Source organism: Musca domestica, unplaced genomic scaffold (assembly GCF_030504385.1).
Source record: "Musca domestica strain aabys unplaced genomic scaffold, Musca_domestica.polishedcontigs.V.1.1 12, whole genome shotgun sequence".
Classification (NCBI taxonomy): domain Eukaryota; kingdom Metazoa; phylum Arthropoda; class Insecta; order Diptera; family Muscidae; genus Musca; species Musca domestica.
The window spans coordinates 1731541-1752931 of NW_026712155.1; the positions used below are offsets into that span (position 1 = coordinate 1731541).

The window sequence follows — 21391 nt, forward strand, 5'->3', positions numbered from 1 at the left end:
ACTGGGGGGAGGGACTCACTACTTACAGACATGTGCCTCAAGGCATTACCCAAACCTTTGCTGGCTGTTTGCAGATCCTTGACGTCCTCGCGCTTGAAACGCTTGGACGGTGTATCGCCCAACTCATCGGCCAAACTGTATCCCTCTGAACGTTCCAAACGTTTTTCAAGTTTTTGGCAGATCTCATCCTTGGTCCGGATCTCGTCGGTGAGACAGCGTAGCTTTTCCTCACAATCGCGATGGGCATTCTGCAGAGTGTCCACCTGCAGCTCCAATGTGGCCACCTCTTCTCTCAGCTCACCGTTCGTCACCTCGATGTGCAGGTACTCCTTCTTTAGGTCGAATATTTGATTGCGCATCACATCGAGTTCGGTCTTGGTCTGGTTCTCTGTTTCATGCTGCAACTTGCGCATGAACGCCAGTTCGTCCATCAGACTCTTGTTGCGTTTCTTTTCGACATCCAGAGCTTCGGTGAGGGGCTTTTGTTGCTCCTTCAGTTGCTCGTGTTGTTCTTTGAGACGCTCGAACTCGCTGACCAAGCCCTTGTGTTCCTCGACCAGTTTTTGGTGTTCTTTTGACACTTTCACCAGACAGGTCTTAAGGCCCTGTTCGGTCTCCTCAAGTTGGCAAATCTTCTCATTGGCCGAGCGAGCATCTTCGCGCAAACAGTCTTGCAATTTTTGTATTTTCTGTTTCAGGGATAGCTCCTTGGAACGGAACTGTTCCTCACGTTCTTTGTACTCCCGTTCGAGATCCACCCAATGGGAATCGGCTGATTCCATGGCGGCATAGTGGCGACTATTCAATTCCTTGATTTGATGGCGAAGACATTTGATCTCCTCCTTCAGATAGTGAATTTCACGCTCGTGACAGTCGGGGGAGCGGCTCTGTTCTCTGGTCATCATTTCGACACAAGGCGAACGACGACTGGCCTTTGGACTTGTGACCACCTGATTACCCATGCCCTTTGTTGGTGTTCCCTGTTCTGTGGCTGTCAGTGGTGGAGGCGGGGGGATTTGTCCCTGAGCCTGTGTCAAGGTACAGGCGGTGTTGTACACCAACAACACTGGCAAAATGTTGTGTAAAAATTCGAAATTTTCTTTGGCCTTTTGTTTGTCCTCCTCCAGGTGGCGAATGTGAGTTTCGCTGGTGGCTATATCGTCTCGCAGAATCATGCACTCCGAGTGACAGTCTTTGTACTTGGCACTGAGGGCCTCTCTGGACATTTCCAGCTCAACGTTGCGTTGGCTGAGAATCTCCAATTCGATTTCTAACCTCTGCAGGCGAAGTCTGGTATCATTCTCCGCTTCCTCGAACTCACACTTTTCCTCCTCGAGTGTGCAGTTTTCGCTTTCCAAGAACTCGACGCGATCTCGCAACTCTTTGACCTCTTTCTCGAGCAGAATTTCACGCTGCAGTCGCTCGGCCAAGCGTTTGGCTTGAACGTCGCCCGAACTCTCGTAGATGAGGACTTTGCCCTCGAGAGCTTCCAGGCGTTCTTTGTAGTATTGCAGGCGCTTTTGTTCACTGAGGTTGGGGGAGGATGGTGGTGGGTGTTGAAACTGTTGCAGCAAATGGTGGTGGCTTGTGAGGGCAGGTACTGTTTTGGTCGGTGTGCTCAGATAATTGTTGAATGTCGAGGCGTCCTCGAAATCGGTTTGCGTGCAGACCGTGTTCTCGCCCGATTCGCTCAGGAAATCGGATTCTACGAACACGCCGCTCTCACTCAGACTATTGCTGTACTGGTGCTGGGCTCGGACTTTGCGAGGCGAGTCTGTGGGGGTGTTGTGCGGCACAATCTGTTGGCTGTTGTACGGCTGGACGGTGGCGACAATGCGAGGCGTTGCAGGACTTGATGTCGAAGATTTTGTGGCTGACGCTGTGGAACTCTTATCGCTGTTCGAACGAATGCTGGACAATGGCGATGACGATGTGCTGCTGAATTCGGAAATGCGCGTTTTAACCTAAAATTTGTTAAAAATTAAAAAAGAAATAATTATCAAATTATTATTGATTTTTTAAATAAACGATTATTGTTCGAATGGAAGTTAAACAAATGTCAAATGAATGAATGAAGTCAAGTGTATGAATCTCACCAAACCATCCATGCTACTGGCCTCTTCGCTGGACGAATTGGCCAGCAGGGAACAGGGACCACTGCGCGGCGTCAGGGCATCCAACTGCTGCACCAAATTGAGAACCTGTTGCAAACAGTGTTTCTCCTCATCATCGAGCGTGGTCTTCTTGAGTAGATCACCCAGACGGCGACACAGCTCGTCATTGTTGATATCGATCAGTTCATCGTGATGGCTTTGACTTTGGGGTGAAATGATGCCCGAGTCCAGTTGGGCACTGTTGGACGTTGTACTCGTGTGGCTGTTGCTGCCGAATAGCATTTCGAAGGGATCGGGTTTTGCCGGTCCCCCACCACTGGTTGGGCATGACCATACATTTTGATTGCCTTGTGGCACATTCGAACCGGGATTGCTGGTATTTTGTAGCGACCACTGTAAAGAAGGGGGAAAAGAGGAAATTGTTGAAGCATGTGCAATTTGAAACTAACGGCTTATATCCTAAGGTTGTATGTTTCGACAGAGTTGGGTTTTCATAAATCTCTGTCATTATGTCATATTAATTCAGTGAATTAGAAAAAAGAACAGATCCATGAGTTCACCACTTGTGGATTTCCATTCTTGCTGGGCCTGTGAACAACACCCTTGCCAAGATGTGCGAATTGTATTCGCTGCCTATGAATAACAAATAACCGCAAACAAACGAACGAACCAAGCAAAACAGAAAAGTAAAACTTTCCAATTAAATTATGGCCAATTAAAGCAGTTAACTCTGTTATGAGCGAATTAATGTAAGATATGCTGGTGCACTACATGTTTACGCTTGGCTAGACTTAACGGTTTTGCGCCGCGCATTCCCACCTGCCCATCACCGACTTTATTTCGATGGTTTTTCTTTTTTTTTTAATCTACAACTCAAACCGTTGCATTCAATCAATGTTTCCTTCGGGGAGCTACTGAACTCAAGCTGAAAGTGCCCTACAACGAGGAATTCCGAAAATAGGAAACTGTCATAAATTGTCAAGGTCATGTTTCGAATGGGAACTGGCATTACAAGCGATTTCAAATATTTACTGTTAGAGGTAAATAAAAATAGTTTTGGATCTATTTTCGACCGCAATGACTATTGGAAGTCATGTATGTGTGTGTGTGCGAGCGTGAAACCATTACCTGAGCCCAGCACATTAAGCGTTTCCAAATGGCAAGAAAACACAACACATCAAAGCTATTTGAACGAACAATTACTTATCTATTTATTTCGTTGTTTGGTTTGCGAAAATTTATTATTTCAACTTCAATGATTTTTAAGGTCTCCTTTGTTATTAAAAAACGAAACCGAAAAAATGCCAACACCAACAAATGATTCGCGAAAGCGGGTTACAATCATGCAAAAAAAAATTGCCAAAGAATAAACTATGAATTTTTGATTGAATATCCAAAAAAAAAAGAAAAAAAAAACGAAATAAAAAAATGAGCGGAACCAACTGCGTTTTCTTTCTAATATTTAATGAACAAAAGTTATGGGAAAGAGTGCTGGCTTTCGAATAGATAGCTATCTTCTTTGACCATTGTTGCGAAATGTTGGCAGATAGACTCATAATTCGTTTGGCAAACACATTCGGCCAAAATTGTTATTCCAATCAGATAATTTGTTTACACAACAAAAGAAGTTGTTTGTCTGTTTGTGTTTTCTGTTAAGAATAGCTATTTCAAATATGGAGTACGGCGATAAATCAAGGGAGTGAGTGACGGGGCCAGAACATTGTTGCGCTTGGTTTGAAGTCCAGATAGTCTCAGATATTCGATAACGAGTAACAATTACTCCCCTATTTAGCCGTGCATGTTAATTGTGGAAGACATGGCAACGGCATTTCATTTTTGAAAGAAAAAACCCGAACGAAATTTCCGTAATAGAAACGTGCTAACACACGACTTGCTCACCGGTGGTTGGGTCACACATCAAGTCGATCAAGCCGCTAAGAGTTTCATAATCTCTGTTATTTAATGCTTTAATTCCATTAAATGTAATTGTATGTGTTTCCTTTTGTTGTTGTTTTGTAGTTCTTGCTGCTTCGCTGATGTCTCATTAATTGCTGTCACCGAATAACAACATCATTTGAAAAGATTTATTATCGGTTCCAAACGAGTACTACACCGAAAAAAGTGTTGGAATGAATAGCTTAATCGTGTTCTATGATGATATGCAAAAAATGTGTCCAAAACCTATGCAACCTCTCCAACAATGGCGGGTGAATAAACGGCAATTAAGATAAACATCTATGAAGTCATTAAAGCATTTGAAATATCTGCTTTAGAACAAGCTTGTTTTTATGATTTCAATGTCAGACATATTTTAAGGACAAAATTATTTTTTTTTCATATGTGCGAATATTTATTTTCTAAATCGCCTTTATTTTAGAAATGTTCTCACGCCAAACTCAAAGCCAAATGAAGTGTCACTTCTGTCATTTAACGGCTGAAAGTGATTTGAGTTTTTTTTTTTCTGAATTTTTGTATCCTTAATGAATATTTTAATGTGCGACATCAAATTTCAATAAATTCCTCAGGTAAGACAAAAGGTTTGTTTTTTAATTGTTATACCCTCAGCTATATGAATACCGGGGGGTAATAACATTTTAAACGGCCAAAACGTGCACCAAATCCATTTCAGTCGATCTAGAGATGTCCGTCCGTCCGTCTGACTGGCTGGAACGCACAATAATTCTCAAAGGAAGTATCTAATTCATTCAAACTTGGTACATCATAATATTATTATTATTAAACTTAGATCATGTTAGGAGATGGGCAATATCGGTCCACTCTTCTGGTACCTCACCTCTTTTCTAACCTCACTCTTCCTGTACAAAAAGTCAAAATTTTAATAGAACATAAATTACCTCACACAAAGAGAAAATATTATCCAATTTTGTTTAAACCTTGTAAATCCTAATGTTTGCATGTGAGCCAAATTAAAAGTGAAAATTGGAAATATCGGTCCACACCTTCTGGTACCTTCACCACAGTGGGTCAAATATTTTGAATAACCATGACGTTCACAAAACGTAAAATGAGAACCTTGTAAATTGACTCAACCTAAACACAAGATCTAGTGTATAGATAGGATATATCGGTCCACTTCTTCAGGAACCTCCCCCACAAAGGGTCAACATTTTGAATAATTATAACTTTAATAACATCCGAACCAAATTTATATATAACGCAATATTTTTACCAATCAGAGATCTGATGAGAAAATTAAATTTATCGGCATTTTGAATAGTTATAGATAGCCTTTGTACATGCGAATAAGTTTAGAGATTTTATTTTATTTGTAATGTAAATATGGGATATATCGGTTCACTTTTCTGGTACCTACCCACAAAAGGTTACAATTTTGATTAACAACAATTCGCATAAATATAGAATTAGATGTTCGATTTTCTTCCAGCTTTGCACATCGCAATATTTTTACAGTGTGAAAATACATCAGTCCAATATTTCTTCTACCACCCCCACAACATTTCAACAATTTTCAATAAAACAAGTAAAGAAGCATTAAGCCGAACTTTTAATACTCTCCACCATTAGGAAAAAAACCTTTTTGAAAAAGTAGCTGGATTCAAACGTATTCCCTTTTAATATTCAAATACTAGTGAGATCGGTTGAAGAATGCAGTTAGAGTTTTAAACTATAATAATGTGGGTGGGGCCGTTATATGGGGCCCATACCAGACCGGGAACATATTTCAACCATTTTCTACTACCAAATTATAAACACCTTGGAAAAGGGCGGCTAGAACCATCAAAATACCGAATATCGGTGGGCACTGTTATATGGAAACCTTGAACGAATATTGACAATGTTTTGACATCTGTCGCAGAACCCTAAATGATCAGAATACCGAATATTGAGAGATACCATTATACTGGTAGGGGCATTGGGTATACATATCAAATGCTCAGCTACAGGAGGTAAAACCCGTTGCAAACTGTTCATACCAAATTTGGAATAAGTCCGTGCAAAAATTGGCCCAAAATCATGAAAATACCGATTATCAGAAGGTACCGTTGTATGTGCGCCAACCATCCTAGAAACAATACAAACTATTGCGTAACATTTCAAAGCTCCACGTCAAATAATGTGGTTGGTATCGTGACTTCAACGGACAGACATCGTTAAATCGTCTTAGAAATATATGCTGATCATAAATATATATATACTTTATGGGGTCTACGGCGAATAATTAGAGGTGTTACAAACGGAATGACAAATTCCAAGGTGGAGGGTGTAAAAACATATACACATATCTTATAAAAAGGGGAGGAAGAAGTCGTTACAGCCCAAACCTGTCACCTTGTAATATTTTTGACAGACTTAGGTTAGATGCGAATGGACAATATTGGTTCACCCCTTTGGTACCTCCTCCATAAAGGGTCAACATTTTGAATAATAATATATTAAAATAAATGGATATAGTTTGAGGGTATACATCTCATGGCAAAGACCCACTGATATTTTCGAATTGTTTTTAAGACGTTTAAGGCATCTAACTAAGATTGGAACTCAGACAAATAACATTTTAAAATAGAGCAATTCTTTTAGCATCAACATAAAAAAAAAATATCGCCCATTCAATGGAATAACTGTAACTATATTGCCATTTAAGTAAAACTTGCTCGAAGACATATTTTAGAAATTAACACTTCTCCTTATTGAAAATGAATTATTCGTCGTCCATTTGTATTTGTTTAATATGTCCGTCGTTATTTATTATAACACATTTTGACTTTTTTAACACTGCCTATACGCGAACAATTGTCGTTATCCCCATTCTTGCCGTTGCTAAATTTGTTTAAATTTTTTTGATTTTACAATCATTCACACATTCCCAATTGGGGGACTTACTAAACAAATAAAATCATCATCACAAAGCATCTTGTTCTCGCTGATGCCGATGCTGACGCTGCTGCTGATGATGTCTTCCAATTATGGCAGATGGATTGGAGGCGTTCGCTTTGGATGATATCAATTCTAGAACAGGTGCTTCATTTGTAGCTTCATAAATTTAAATTACGTAATAATTTATTCAGAATTACACAAAACACACACACACACACCAAAACACGCCCACGAGTTGGTCTTACTGTCAAGACCAAGAGAACAGAATAAATTGTATATTCAAATCAATTGAATTGGATTTCTGATCCTTTTTTTTTATCCGTGAAACACTTACAAAATCCTAAAACACAATGCACCGAATGTGAAACATAGTATTACCGCACACTATTCACTTTTGGGAAAACTCATTTCCACTGCATTTTCCATTGAATTCATATTTGTTTTGAAAAACTAAAACGAAATTGAAAATCACTCACAAATCCATGATGAAAGATATTCAATTAAATCTAATGATTTGTTATTGCATTTTCAAATTGTTTATTCACATTAGCCGAGTTTTTGTTATGTCGCCTAGATCGCTGCAGATTTTCGCGTCGATAATCAAAAAAACTAAAAATGGATGGATATCCACCGTATTCTGAGTTTGTTTTAGTTTTTTGTATTTCTTTTCAGGTTTTTTTTTTGCACAAAAACCGTTGACGAACTGAATCGAGGCGCATGCGCTGGCCATACAAAGCAAACAACAACTAAACAATTTTGAAACTCCGAAAATGTAATCGCGTCAGAAGCGTGTCTGTCAGTTAGCCTGGTCTAGTGTCTTTTGAGCCAACTCCAAACAATAAAAGCGCCAAAACGAGACTGCCTTGTTGTTTGTTTGGTTTTTTCTGTGGCTGTGACTGTTTCTGTGTTTTGTTTTACTTTTCGCAAAGAACCCAGTCATCAATGGAGAGAAAGAGAGTTGTGATTAGTGTAGATGAGGGAGAGAGAATGGTTCTCTTAGTCTCTCACTTTACGATTAATTTTCAATTTTGAATGAAACGTTGGTTGGTTCGTGCTCAAACCTTTGAGCCGTTGCAAAAAAGTGTGCAAACGCCCGCCTCAACGTCCATTCAACAGAAAATTCCCATCGCAGATCGTACAATGGCAACAACGAGTGCCAGTAATAACAACAATTCTGCCATTATAGAGAACATTATCTATTTTGGCGTTTTGTTTTTTTGTCTTGGCAATTGTAAAAATAATAAAAGCAACAACAGCAACAAAGGGTCATTTTTGTATGACACATATTGCTGTTGTGGTTAAGACCCGCTGACATATAAAGACGGTGATACATACGGTGTAGACCGTGTACGTAAAGACAGTGGAGGACAAAATTGAATTGAAAATAAAACTGCATGAAATTCACAATAATCTCCTTGATTGAGTAATATTTTTGATACGATTTGTATTTTTTCACTTTTTTTCACACTAGTGAAATTTCTCACAATATCCGAACATGGGGATTTTTTGCGACAATTGTCTATTGTTGTACCAATAGTACTCATTTAAAGTTTTAAATCAGTCTTCAAATTTAAAAGGTATTGTTTTTATACTACGGATACATCATCGAAATAATAATTCTAGACCTTACAACGAATACATTTTCTTGATCAGCGCAAAATTTTAAGACGATTTTGCCCTGTCCGTCTGTTTTAATCACGCTAGAGTCAAAACGAATTGAGATAGGACACTAAAACTTTCCACAGATCAGTATTTTATGTGCAGGCAGGTCAAGTTCGAAGATGTGATATATCGGTCCACGACATCGTATGGCCCACAATATCGTATGGCTTTAGGCACATTTTTCAATGGAATTGTCTGGAATTATATACAAGGAGTTCTTTGTTGGTAAGAGAATTGTCTACATAGGTCCAATATATCGTATAGCCGCCATATAACGGTACCTCCCGATATTCGGTATTTTAATGCTTTTAGCCACATTTTTCGATGAAATGGTCTCAAAAGGAGTTCCATCTGAAAACTTTAACCCTGGGAGAGAATTGTTTACATAGATCGACGATATCGTATATCCCCCATATAATGATACCTCCCTATATTCTGTATTTTGATGATTGTAGCCATATTTTTCAAAGAATTGTCTGAAAATCCACACTAGGAGTTCCTTCTGAGTACTTTACCCCTTGGATGAGAATTGTCTGTTTAAGTCCGCGATATCGTATAGTCCCCATGTAACGGTACCTCCGATATTCGGTATTTTGACATTTTTAACCTCAATTGTTTAAAATTTCGTACTTAAAGTTAAAAGCTCGTAATGAGTACTACAACCTATGCCAGAAAATTTTCTATGACGTGGACTTGCTACGTCTTCGTATAGCCCACATATAGTGATAATGATAATATTAGCAACATTATTCACCGGAATTGTTTCAAATTTCGATATCGATACTACAGCCTACCACTTTGCCACAACAAATTTCAAAAATATCCTAATTTCCATTTTTTTTAAGTTTTACGAACAGGTAATGCTTCTAATTACTAATTATACCTAATTTGGCACGACATAGGGAGTCATATAGATTTTAGAAGGATAAAAACTGGAAGTACTGGAAAAAAATCCTGGAGTAATGTGTTCGATATATTATGTAATTTCAAAGGCGAATCTTCCACATTATGACACAATGAAGATTGATATATACACACATCCAAAAACTCTCACTTTTAACCTACCACGTTTCATGATTGTAGCTCCAGCCGTTTATCTATTATTTATGGTAAAATATGTACTTTGCCCTATGTCGTACTTTTCGTTTGAAAATTTTGAATTGGCTCCATTATAGGAATGTAGGCGAAAAGTAAAAGAATTTACATTGATGCACTCAATTTCAACCACCACTGTTCGTTGCTATTTTCAAACAAGAACTGTTCATTGCCAAAGGAGAGGAAGTGTGGCGATCGTTGTACTGTGATTACATTTATTTATTGTAGATAAACCCAGCCTTAAACAGTCATTGTTTCTTGACGACAATGATTGAAATGACCGCAAAACAAACCAAAAAAATAATAATAATATTTCAAGAAATTTGCGCGCCAAAAACCAGATTCTGTAAATATTTGCAATAAAACATGTCTCAAAGTATAACAAACACTCATACATATTTATGTGGGTTACATAATGTGAGTCATAAAACAGTTCTCTTCCTTCGTAGCACACGTGCATTTATTTCAATGGAATACGAAGAAGCACAACAACAACGGCGAAACCCCCCAATTAACATAGAACTTGGTCAATGCGTGGTCGTAGAACTTGGTCACAGTGACGTTTAGCCATACAAAACATCATGGCTTTGATAGGTATGAATGGATTTCGTTGGAGACTTCTTACAACAACGCCATGCCAAAAGGGGGTTATTCCCATGTTCGTGTGTTTATTTAATTATTCGTTTAAAAATAATTCTATTCGAATGTAAAAATGGCTTGTGGCAACAATTGGCAATCAAAGTTAAGCACAAAATGGCCTTTCAAGAACTGTTCGGTCCATTCTCCAAAAGAATAAAAATAAGTGGCCCATATTCTGCAACCAAATCGGGCAGTGAGTGAATATTCTTTGTAATTAGTTGGCGTGTAGGCGATCGAAGTGTAACACAAACTTATTAGGAATTGAATATTATTGGATTTAAATTAAACTACTTTCCAATACACACACGCACATCTCTTGAAATCACATGGAATTATGCTAAGACGAGAATGTAAATCAAAAGACTTAAGGCACAAACTTAACAAAACACTTATCTCCCCCTCCCCACGATGAAACTCTCTTCGACCATTAATAATTCGATGCGATCATCATTAACATGAACATCGGTTTTATTAAAAGTCACGTTTTTTCTTGTCGAGAAAAAATGATTTCTTGGATTCTCCATAAAAGATTTGCATGGCCCTCCGAAAGTCTCTTATTATGGCCAAAAAGCAGTCTTGGGATTCCCCCCGCACCCTCCCCATTCCACTTCACCACAACGATGCAAAAAACGTGATTAAACTGTTTTATTTTCTTTTAATGTACAACCAATAATGGAAATTGAAGATACATCAAAGGTCAAAGGTTAAGTACGAGTAATACCACCAGCATTGGATCGGATTGCTTGTATCCGTAGCATATTTCTTAATTAAGTCTAGCGCCAAATGTCATTTGTGAGTTGTTGTTGTTGTTGGTGGGTTTTTTCTTTTTTGGTTTGGTTTTCTTTGTTTGCAAAATCATTTGGGGAGGAGTGTTCGTTGTACCCCCCAACATCACAGCTTGTCAATTCGATTAGAAAAAAACTATAAAATAGACAAACAACTTTTGCCATTGGAGACCAGTTCCTTATGGCTGATGTGGTACGAGTATGACTCAAGGTAAGCTTAATATGTATTTCACTCTTATACATAATACCTGGGGCATTTTGAAAACATACGTTATAAAAAATGGGATTAAATGGGTATTAATCTGTTAAATATATCACATACTTCCATGGAAATCAACAGGTTTATAAATTTAGGGAATATTTTCTACTCCTATGGTGATCTTTGACTATCTCAGACATAGAAAAGCTGCAAAAAGAAATAAAGCATGAATGTGGATGGAAACGTATTAAGTTTGAGCCCCATTTTTAAATTGGCTGCCTTCCCCGGTATCGAAGTAGCATTGGAAAATGAGAAGTTCGCATCAGTTTATACGCCATGGAGTAACGCGGGTATCTGGACTAAGTAGATCAACAGGACGTTTGAAAAATATGTTATAAGTGACACGTCTAGCCACTGCTTTTGGTTTTTGAGGCACTGAACAATTTCGAAGGGAAGAGTTGTTACATATTTTAATGCAGTTGTCATCCTTTGGAATGGAATATTTGTATCAACACTGTCGGAGATAATAAATGTACTCTTTATTAGCCATCTCAAAGAATATGTTGACCCAAAGGTTCTAGTGTAAATCCGACATAAGTTTCTCTTCAGGTTTTAGTTGATATACATACATAGAATCTGGTATGCACAGTAAAGCCAAATTTAGCACCGACATTCCCATTGACTACGTGGTGACTAGGTTACGATAGAAGATGAGCATTGAGAAGCGCAAAATAGAAAGCATTTTTGCACTTTACCAGCGAAGTCGTTAAACTCTACGCAGTTCCGAAACTAATTGCCAGGTCTTGAGTTTCATCTGATCGGTTATATAAATTCGTGGAACTTCTTTTATACCCATACGGCAAAAAGAAGGCTATGTGAGAATGTGGATAATATAAGGACCATCGGGCAACTATCATGTCTATATGCAATGTTTCAAACCTATCGAGCATGTACCCAGCAATCACTCTTTTCAAAAGTTCAATAGCTGTAGGGTCAGCTGTTTTACCTTTTCTTTTGGGGGGAGGTTTGTTTGGGGAGTGTTTAACTTGATTTCCGACAGTGTATTTGTTTTTGTTAGGCTTGCTTGAATCTTGCCTTAAGTTTTGAACACAAACTGTGTAGCATACTTTCAGGCGCAAACAAAATACAGTAACAGGGCGCTCCATAATAATGTTATACTTGAAAACAGGGTGAAAGACAAATAGCTATACAGGGTGTTATAAAGAACTGAATAAAAAATAGAGATGCAAATAAGACCCAAGAGGAGGAGAATCAAATTATACAACGTAAATATTGTTGGGTATAAATAGTATATATATTCGTAATCAGCATAAAATCCTTAGTCGATTTAACAATGTTCATTTGAACTATGTGCATTGTGTCCAGGATGGTTGGTCTACGTTTTGGTATAGCCCTCATATAACGGTACCTCGCGATATTCGATATATTAATGATTTTTGATACATTTTCCCAAGAATTTGTCTGAAAATTAGTCTTTTGTGTTTCATCATGGGTTCTAATGTTTCCTTTACCCTAAGGTGAAGGGTATTAAAAGTTCGGCCAAACTTAATGTTTTAAACTTGTTTTATTCATAATTGAAGTGACAATAAAAAAATATTCACATTCAAACTGCATTCGAATATATATAAAACAATGAAAATATTTCCTTGCGGACAACTGAATTATGAAAAACCCTAACATTTATAACATTAATCACTTACAAAACTGTTTTCAAACAGTTGTATACGAGGATAAAAAGTATGAAAAATGAAACATAAGTAGAAGATTTTCATTTTCCAGCATTATTTTGGAAAATTTCCTTTAAAAAATTTTTCAAATAGGATCGAAGAAAACTAATAGAAATCTTCAAACGCTTCTTCCATTAGTAAATAAAAACGAGAGTTAGACTAGTGTATTTCTTGTCAATTAAATCATTCAGACGCCACCGAAGGTATTTAAGAATATTACTCATCACATCAATTTGCTAGTCTAGACATTAATGTTATCAACATTTATTAGGAGAACCTAATAGGAAAATCATTGTTTAACATTTCTAAAAAAATAATTTATGACAAACATTAAGTACCCACTAATTGTCAATCTGTGTAAGCGCAATAAATTTTCCCACTTACCTTATCACCAGCATTATCTTCCAATTCGAGTATTCTGAATTCCAAGAGTTCATTCTGTTCTCTCAGATCATTTTCAGTGTCCTCCAAACATTTTATTCTCTCCAAGAGTTGTTGGTGTTTCTCATTGCTGGCATTGTGCTGAAAAAGAAAGGAATACGGTCAGTGACTTCTTTCCAATCACATCCACTTCACAAGGCTGACACCTACCTCTAGGGCAACATTTTCCAAATCAATGATTTGTTCTTTGGCCATATTCAATTCTTGGCGCAGCTTATCGTTTTCCTTGTTCAAGGAATCGACTTCCTTTTGTAGCTTCTCAATGTCATTGCTGTAGCTGCGTATCTGTGGGGAATAAAAATAAAAAATGCAATTTACAAAACCATTGCAGGTAATTACTGTAAATCTATTGACTGCTAACGACTTCTATTTAAAATCAAGTTAAAATGTAAATTTCCATGGCTAACGTCAAGTTTTTGAAGTTCATTGATTGTCCCCTAGACAAACGACATTCGTGAGATTTTTCCATTGTCTCCATGAATGCGCTGGCTTCGCTTGGCATGCTTTGGCATGTGAAGTGCACGACCAGCGGCTGCTGGGTTGCCAGTTATAAATATATGTGTCATTGAGCCAACAGTCATACCTATCGTGGTGTCAGTCCAATGTGCAAAGTCACCCAGCAGTGATTTTTCTATGCAGTTGTGCAGCTCTTTGTCAGCTGCTGCTGCTTTCAACTTTGATTTATGATTGAGAAAAAAAGTGAAATTAAATGAATATTTGCATTTTGGTGACAACGTTGCAAAGATTTTAGATTAATCTTTGGCCAGTCCTGGGATGACCCCCAGCGAAAGAAAAATAAACAAAAGACTTAAGACACAAACGCGATTAGAGGTTATTACACTTTGAGAGAGGGAGAGTGTTTACGTGAGCTGAGAGAGAATGGTGACTTACCGTTTGCCAAATATCAGTTGGCTCCACACCATTCGCTGGCGGCTGTGGACTTATGCTGGGCGGTGCAGAGGATAGCGCCGAATCGGAATCCGAATGACTGTGATTGTGATGAAGATCGCTCTGCTTGGTTATGTCCTCCTCTTCTATGGCCTTGTTATTCAAATGCTGTGTCAGTTCTTGTTCCTCCTCCAAATGATCGTTGATCAATTCCTCTTTGTTGTTGTTTGTTGTCAACATTTTTGCACTTGGATTGGAAGTGGGCGATGAGGGAGATGAGGTGTTGCAGGGTGTTATATTGTTAGTGGTGGTGTTCGTGGTGCTGGCGGTGGTGGTGGTGGTGAGTAGCGTACTAAATTGTCCATTATCATTGATTAGATTCATGCAATTGTTGTGGTGTTGTACTTCAGGTATATCGAGTGCTTTCAGTTGTTGGTGTATGGATTTCAGTGATGCCGATATTGTCTCAATATCTTTGCCGTTATCTCGGCTGCTGAGTATTTTTGTTGCTGATCTCTGGAGATTCGTTGTTGTGACATTTTTTGTGTTATTAATTAGTTCAATATTTTTCAATTTGGAAATCTGCAAAGAAAAGACACAAAAAAATTGCGTCATTAGCAAAAAAATGACCAGCTTGAATTGGGTTTTTATTAAACTATCAATCATTGGGTTTGTTTTAGGCATTCATTCGTGTCGGTCGTGTGTGTGTGCGTGGTCGCGGCCTTGTCTTAAACCACTTTCAGTATCACCGTTAAGCCACTTTGTCAATCACACACACGCAACTTTATGGGAAATAAGATCTACGCATTGCCACCAGCTGTTAGTTTTATATCAGAAGGCAAATGGAATCAAATGAGAAGTTTGTGATTTTCTGGTAATGTCGTAATATTCTGTAACTTTTAGTACTTTTTGTGTTTTCAGTGTTTCGGATTTCTAAAAATTCTGCCTAATCTTCTACCCGTTACACAATCAGTAACCCTTATCCCAATTCTAAGGTTTTAGCTTTACCAATTTTGCCAGGAGTCAGACTGTCAGTCGATCATTTTACTCGTTTACTTCATCGGTGGATTAGCGCTTGTTTTCGCTAGTTTTTTTTATCCTAGCTACTTGAGTAGTAAACTCTGTAATTTTCCATTAGTGAAAATAATTAAGTCTCCATAAGCTTTCGGCTTTATTATCCCACCTGTGCCTTAAATGTGCCGCATGCCCACATCTTTTCCAGAATTACAAGTAGCATTAAATCTAACAACTCTAAAGTAACAACTTTCCGATACAGTGATTCTACCGGAGGTAAATAAAGACAATTACTGGCAAATCTTCTTGAAAACGTATTTCATAGAGAAGTGGACAAAGATCGATACAGACCCACAAACAATTAGATTTGACACACATGTTCGACTCACACTCTGCACTAAAAACAACTGGCAGAAGAGGAGTTGCAGAGGTGGGTTTGTTTGTCAATGAAATCAAAAACACGCTACCAAATGCTGATGGTTTGCTCCACTTACGTTGGTGGCGATGATGCCGATGGTGGCCAATCAACTTCCGACCACAGTTTTGTGTTGTAAAATGATTTGAAGATATTTTCACACAGCAGGTACATCTTCGAGCAGCGACTTGGCCTTAATAACTTCATTGTAACACAAAAAGAAAACAAACTATAACATTTATTGTCGCAGAAAAAACAACAATAATAATAACAACAAATAAAAACAGCGACAATAAATCGACCAGCATATATCAAAAGGTTGACATTCAAAATGTGTGTGTGTGTGTATGAACGAACGAACGAACATATTTATGTTTGAGAGTACTAAAAACGACAAAAACAACAGCAAAAAAGTGGTACCTTTTTGCAGGTCGCGATACAAAAACCCAAATCTCCAATTGTTTGTAGCCGCTTTTTGCGTTTGCCTTTCAAATAGTTCAATAAAAAAGAGAAACTTCTTTTTTATGACGTGCCCCCACCCCGCTCCCAAAAGAACATCTTTGAAATCGTTTCATTGGTTATGGTTCTGCTCCACTTTGACGTTCTGATTAGCGAAATGTAACATTGTCGAGCATAAAGTCACATAGCATCACCCTATGCACGAATGAATTTTATAGTTCTCAACTTCTTTGATCTTTTCGTCTAAAAAGCTACAACAACAACAACAAAAAGTCCGATATCGCACCAACAAAACTGTGCTGCACTCGTAAGTAAACCAGTCTCACATAATATTAGTCTAGTTTTGACGGCAGGTGAAGGGTGCCAAATTTAGTACGCAGCTGCTGCTGCCGCTGATGCAGTGGCAGCCAGAAACAACAACAGCAACAACAAGAAATTCTTGTCAAATATTAATGATATTTTTCAGCCTCCCTCTCGTTTTGGCTGACATCATTGTGGCCGATTCTAGAACGTGTAATTTAATTACGTTGCTACTTTTTTTAGACGCAATGACTGAAGTGCGTAAAAATTGGCAAATCTTTTTAAATTTTTCAACACTGGCCTGGAATGGTTTGAAATTTAGATTTTAGAAAAAAATATACTTAGATATCGACGCATATGGGAAACTAAGGGTACTTAAAGAAAAAGAAAAGTACAGAATGCTGAAATAAACGTAAAACTTCCGAATTCCAATTGTGACAACCTTCGAGCGGTGGGGTACAAAAAGTACAAAATGGTAAATTATTGTCATTATGCGATCAGTAATAGTAGAATTTTGAAATTTTGACTGGTAGGAGGTGGAACCTAAAAAATTTGAATGATGGTAACCCTCCATGCGTTGGGTTGAAATAAAGAGGGATTTTTGGAATTTTGTACAACAGTTCTAAATTGTACACATTGGTTAGACATAGAAGATAGAATTTTGAAATTTTGAGTGATGATCACTCGAGGTAGAGAGGAAGGGATGGAGACAAGCAAAGATTTTCATAAATCATTTTTCAAGGGTAGAAAAAGGACTATAAAGGTCAGCATTGTTATGAAGCAATTGGGAAGTGCTAGTGGAATGGGATAAGGTGATAATTTTTGAAACTCGTTAAGGACGGTATCGTTATTAGCGCATCGACTGTAATGAGTAGGATTTTTTAGAAATTTGGGTTTTCGAGCCAAGAGTAAAGTACATAGAACCTTTAGAGCTGAAATTTTTAAATTTTGCACGCAGGTTTCTTTTGGTATGATGCAGCAGATATAGAACAGATTTTAGACATTTTTAGTAAAAGGTGCAAGAAGAACTTAATATTATACTTATAGACCCGGAATTCTTATATTAATAGAAATCCGAAATTAGATTTCAAAAATGTAACTTCTTGGGAAAAAGACATTTATCAAAGCAGTGAATCCGAAGGAGTGAAACAAGAATTATTCGACTTCAGGACTTTTGTAATTATTGCTAAGGGGGTAATAAAAAGGCGCTAAATACCAAAAATATACGATATATGCGATCTAGAATGGATTCTTCAAATTTTGCATATGGGCGACTATTGATGCGAGGCATCAGGTACAGTCTAATATTTTTATACCCTCAACCATACGGCTAAAGAGGGTATATATCATTTGATATGGCCAAAACGTGCCTTATGAAAATAACGGCTTTAGACCCAAAGGTCTCCTTGTACCAAATCCGTATCAAGACATTTGAAGTCGATCTAGCGATGACCGACCATTCGTCTGTTTGTCTGTCTGGCTGGCTGGTGCGCACGATAACTCTCAAAGGGAGTATGCGATTTACTCCAAACTTGATACACCTTCTTGTACCTCCCCCATAAAGGGGAAATCTTTTACTGCACAGAAAGAGAAAGAATGATCCGATATTGCTCCATTTTTGCAAATGCAAGATCATTCCTTCGGATCCTACACCATAGAAGGTCAAAAAATTGAATTATAATAACAGAAGACAAAATATATTTAAATAATCGAACATTGGCTGAGGATATACATCTGTCGGTAAAACCGACTGATACTTTTTAACTAGTTTTGTAAGCAAAAGGTGCCAAAAATCCTAAATATTGCACTGTTTAGTTTATGATGCTGTAATCCAGAACTTATTTCTTACATTTGGTATGGACAGACATATTTTAGCCCCTGTTTCATTTGCAAAAATTTAAATCTCAATATATAACCGATTATTTACGATTTCGACTCTGAAATCTATAGCAGGCACATGCCAACTCCAATATAATATTTTATTATTATTTTGTTTTTCTTCTGTTTTCAGTATCAAAAAACAAAACCTGGCTGAACTTTGCAATGCCACAAAAAAAAAAATAATAATTTTTTTCTACTAATTTACGATAGTGCGAGCAAGTATTTTTCAAGAGATTATTTGCATTTTAAAGACGTTGAAAATTGTTTGAAGCTGGAGTTGTTGTTGTTGTTTTTTCTGTTTGAACCAACTGATATGAATATGTGTGAATGAATGTGTGGCGTCTCTGTTAAGTTTTTGCACAGAAAACACATTTGTACACACCTTGACATAAATCTTTTGAGATACGCGAGAGAGAATAAATTGAAATAAATATTATTATTATTGTTGTTGTCTTTTTTTCAAAAAACATCATTGTCAGCTTTGCAACGTCATTGTCAGTGGTACAATGTTGTAGAGTTCATTCTGAAAGAAATCAATAATGTCATAGCATTTAAAAATTTGCATTGAAAAAGCGAATGTGAATGGTCGGTTGGTCGATCGGTTGTATCCGCCTCTTCTTTTTTCTAAATCATTAATCAAATCAAATAATGATGAGATGCTCGTCGAAGAGCTGCAGGCCTTTTTGGTGCCATTATGGTGTGAATTAGCCCCCTCCAGTGTTATCTCCGTTGCCAAGAAAAATTATTTCAATTATCAAATGTATAAAAATTTGTATCCTCAACCCCAATCGGTTATCAAAATGTGGCGACATGGTCAAAGGGAGAAAACCCAAAGTCCAAATGTAAAACATTCATGGCCTGTCATACATATGATTTAATAGCACGGTTAAATATTCACATATTTTTTGAAAAGTGGAATGAAGATATTTTAAAATTCTATTTCAATATTTCGATTATCCAAATTAGGATGCTCAATATTCTCCACACGTCTAAACAATTTTAATTAATTTATTTGCATTACTCTTTGATGGGATGTTATCGCCATTTGTCTATCGTTGTTATGATGCTACTCAACGGCTATGGTGCTGATGATGATGATGTGATGCCTATGACGTGGAGCATATCCATCAAAGATAAACAATCAATCAGTCATTTTGAATGAAGTAACGAAAACATTATTCCACGCTGCAATTGAAATCTCGAAATTCATACATCTTCAATTCCTTCAGATCACTTTTCGAGTCTTCTCCATCGTTTTCGAAACTCAACTTATGAATACAAACGGAGTTTCCTTTCCAAAGAAAAACGCATTCATTCATCCAACCAACCAAACAAACAAACAGACAAACAAATAAAAAAACGTTGCATTGCAAATGGCTTAACCGAGTGGCAACATCAGTCAGTCATTCATGCAACATCGATCCAAGAAAACATCATATTTTTTCCAATGCAATTTTCATGTTGCAATCGATGACAGCCCCTCAACACAAACGGCCTACGCAATTTTTTTTGCCATAATTTCCTCATGAGTAGCAAAAAAGAAAAAAAAACGAAACACTCCATCCTATTTTGTTCATCCAACATTTTTGCAAAGGTGCAGAGATCTTTGGTCGGGTCGGGATTTATGAGATTTATGAGATAAATTAATGGCCAAGTGTTTGAGGGGTAATGGAGTGGAGATGATCACTGCTGTTAACATCAGCATTGGCCGGCCAAACTAGTATTCTTTGAGAGAGAAAAACAACAGCAACAACAACTTGAAAGGCAAATTTATGACACTAAACAACTACAACAATAACAACAACACAAAGTAGATGAAAACCTAAAAAGAGTGGGTCAAAAGTCACTAGACTACTTTGGATGGCAAGTTGTTTCGACTGCATGTGGCTTGACTGCGCCAGTTGCTTTCAAACTGAAACGGTTTAAAGTTTGAGAACTTTGTTGAGTTGTGCTGATGTTCCACGAAAGGAACTTATGGTGTTCCTAGAAAAGTCTTTGGTAAACATATTTTTAAATCTTTTTATGAGGACACAGCTTAGTTTTTTTTTTATAAAAGTTCTTTTAAGGATTGCTTATCTTCTGTGGGTTTAGTTTTACGAGAACATCTTTCAATTATCCATGAGATAAGCTTTTAGTCTTTTGTCATTCATTCTTCTATGAGAAGACCGTTCAACGAAAAGAAATATCTTCCCTCTAAAGGGGAGGATATCTACCGAGAAAAGAATATTCAGTCCTCACTGAGAAGGCCGTATAATCTTCAGTGAAAAGCCAATACATTCTCTAATGAGAAGACCATTCCAAATATTTGTAGGAACATTTTCCAGACGCACTGGGAAATATCTACCAGGATTCTAGAAGATAACTTTCCAGTCTTCTAAGAAAACATTCCGTTCTTCCTTGTGAAAACTTCCTGTTCTTCCATTAAAAAAAAAACGAATCACTTGTCTATGTGAAGTCATCTATGAGTATAACATGTTTTCTTCTAAGAGAAGGCCTTATGTCTTAAGAGTAGAACTTAGAGTATTTTAATAGAAACAATCTTCTGCTCATCTAAATCTTCCAGTCTTTAATATGTATTAGTTGACCTTCCACTCCTCTGTGAGAAAATTTTCTACTCTTAAGTGGGATGACCTTTAGATCCCCCTTCTCTCTTTGAAGACCTTCTCCTCTTTTCTAAAAATAGCTTCAAATCTTCTCTAAGAATATATTATTCTCAGCATTAAAAATCCGTTTTATCTTCTCTTAGAGGATTTTTTTCTCTTCTCTGAGAAGGTATTTTAAATTGTCTGAATAGATAATCTACCCTTCTGTAAAAAGATCCGTACTGTTGTGAGAAGAAAGTTCTTTCTTCTGTGTGAATATGATCCGCTCTTATCTGACAAGATCTTCCGCTC

The 21391-nt window shown here is 37.3% G+C and overlaps 1 protein-coding gene across 4 annotated transcripts in view; it reads right to left on the reverse strand.

Moving 5' to 3' along the window:
- LOC101901274 (uncharacterized) overlaps window positions 1–21391 on the reverse strand; it is a 105146-nt gene that overhangs the window by 4245 nt on the left and 79510 nt on the right. For 3 of the 4 annotated variants that reach the window (XM_059118047.1, XM_059118045.1, XM_059118046.1), the window contains 5 exons: window positions 14432–15010; window positions 13691–13825; window positions 13484–13621; window positions 2097–2507; window positions 27–1964 (listed from right to left, as the gene is read on the reverse strand). In XM_059118047.1, the coding sequence (XP_058974030.1) occupies window positions 27–1964; window positions 2097–2507; window positions 13484–13621; window positions 13691–13825; window positions 14432–15010 (3201 nt within the window). Of the gene's footprint in view, window positions 1–19; window positions 1965–2096; window positions 2508–13483; window positions 13622–13690; window positions 13826–14431; window positions 15011–21391 lie in introns of all 4 variants that reach the window. The other variant, XR_009341463.1, reaches the window with a different exon arrangement.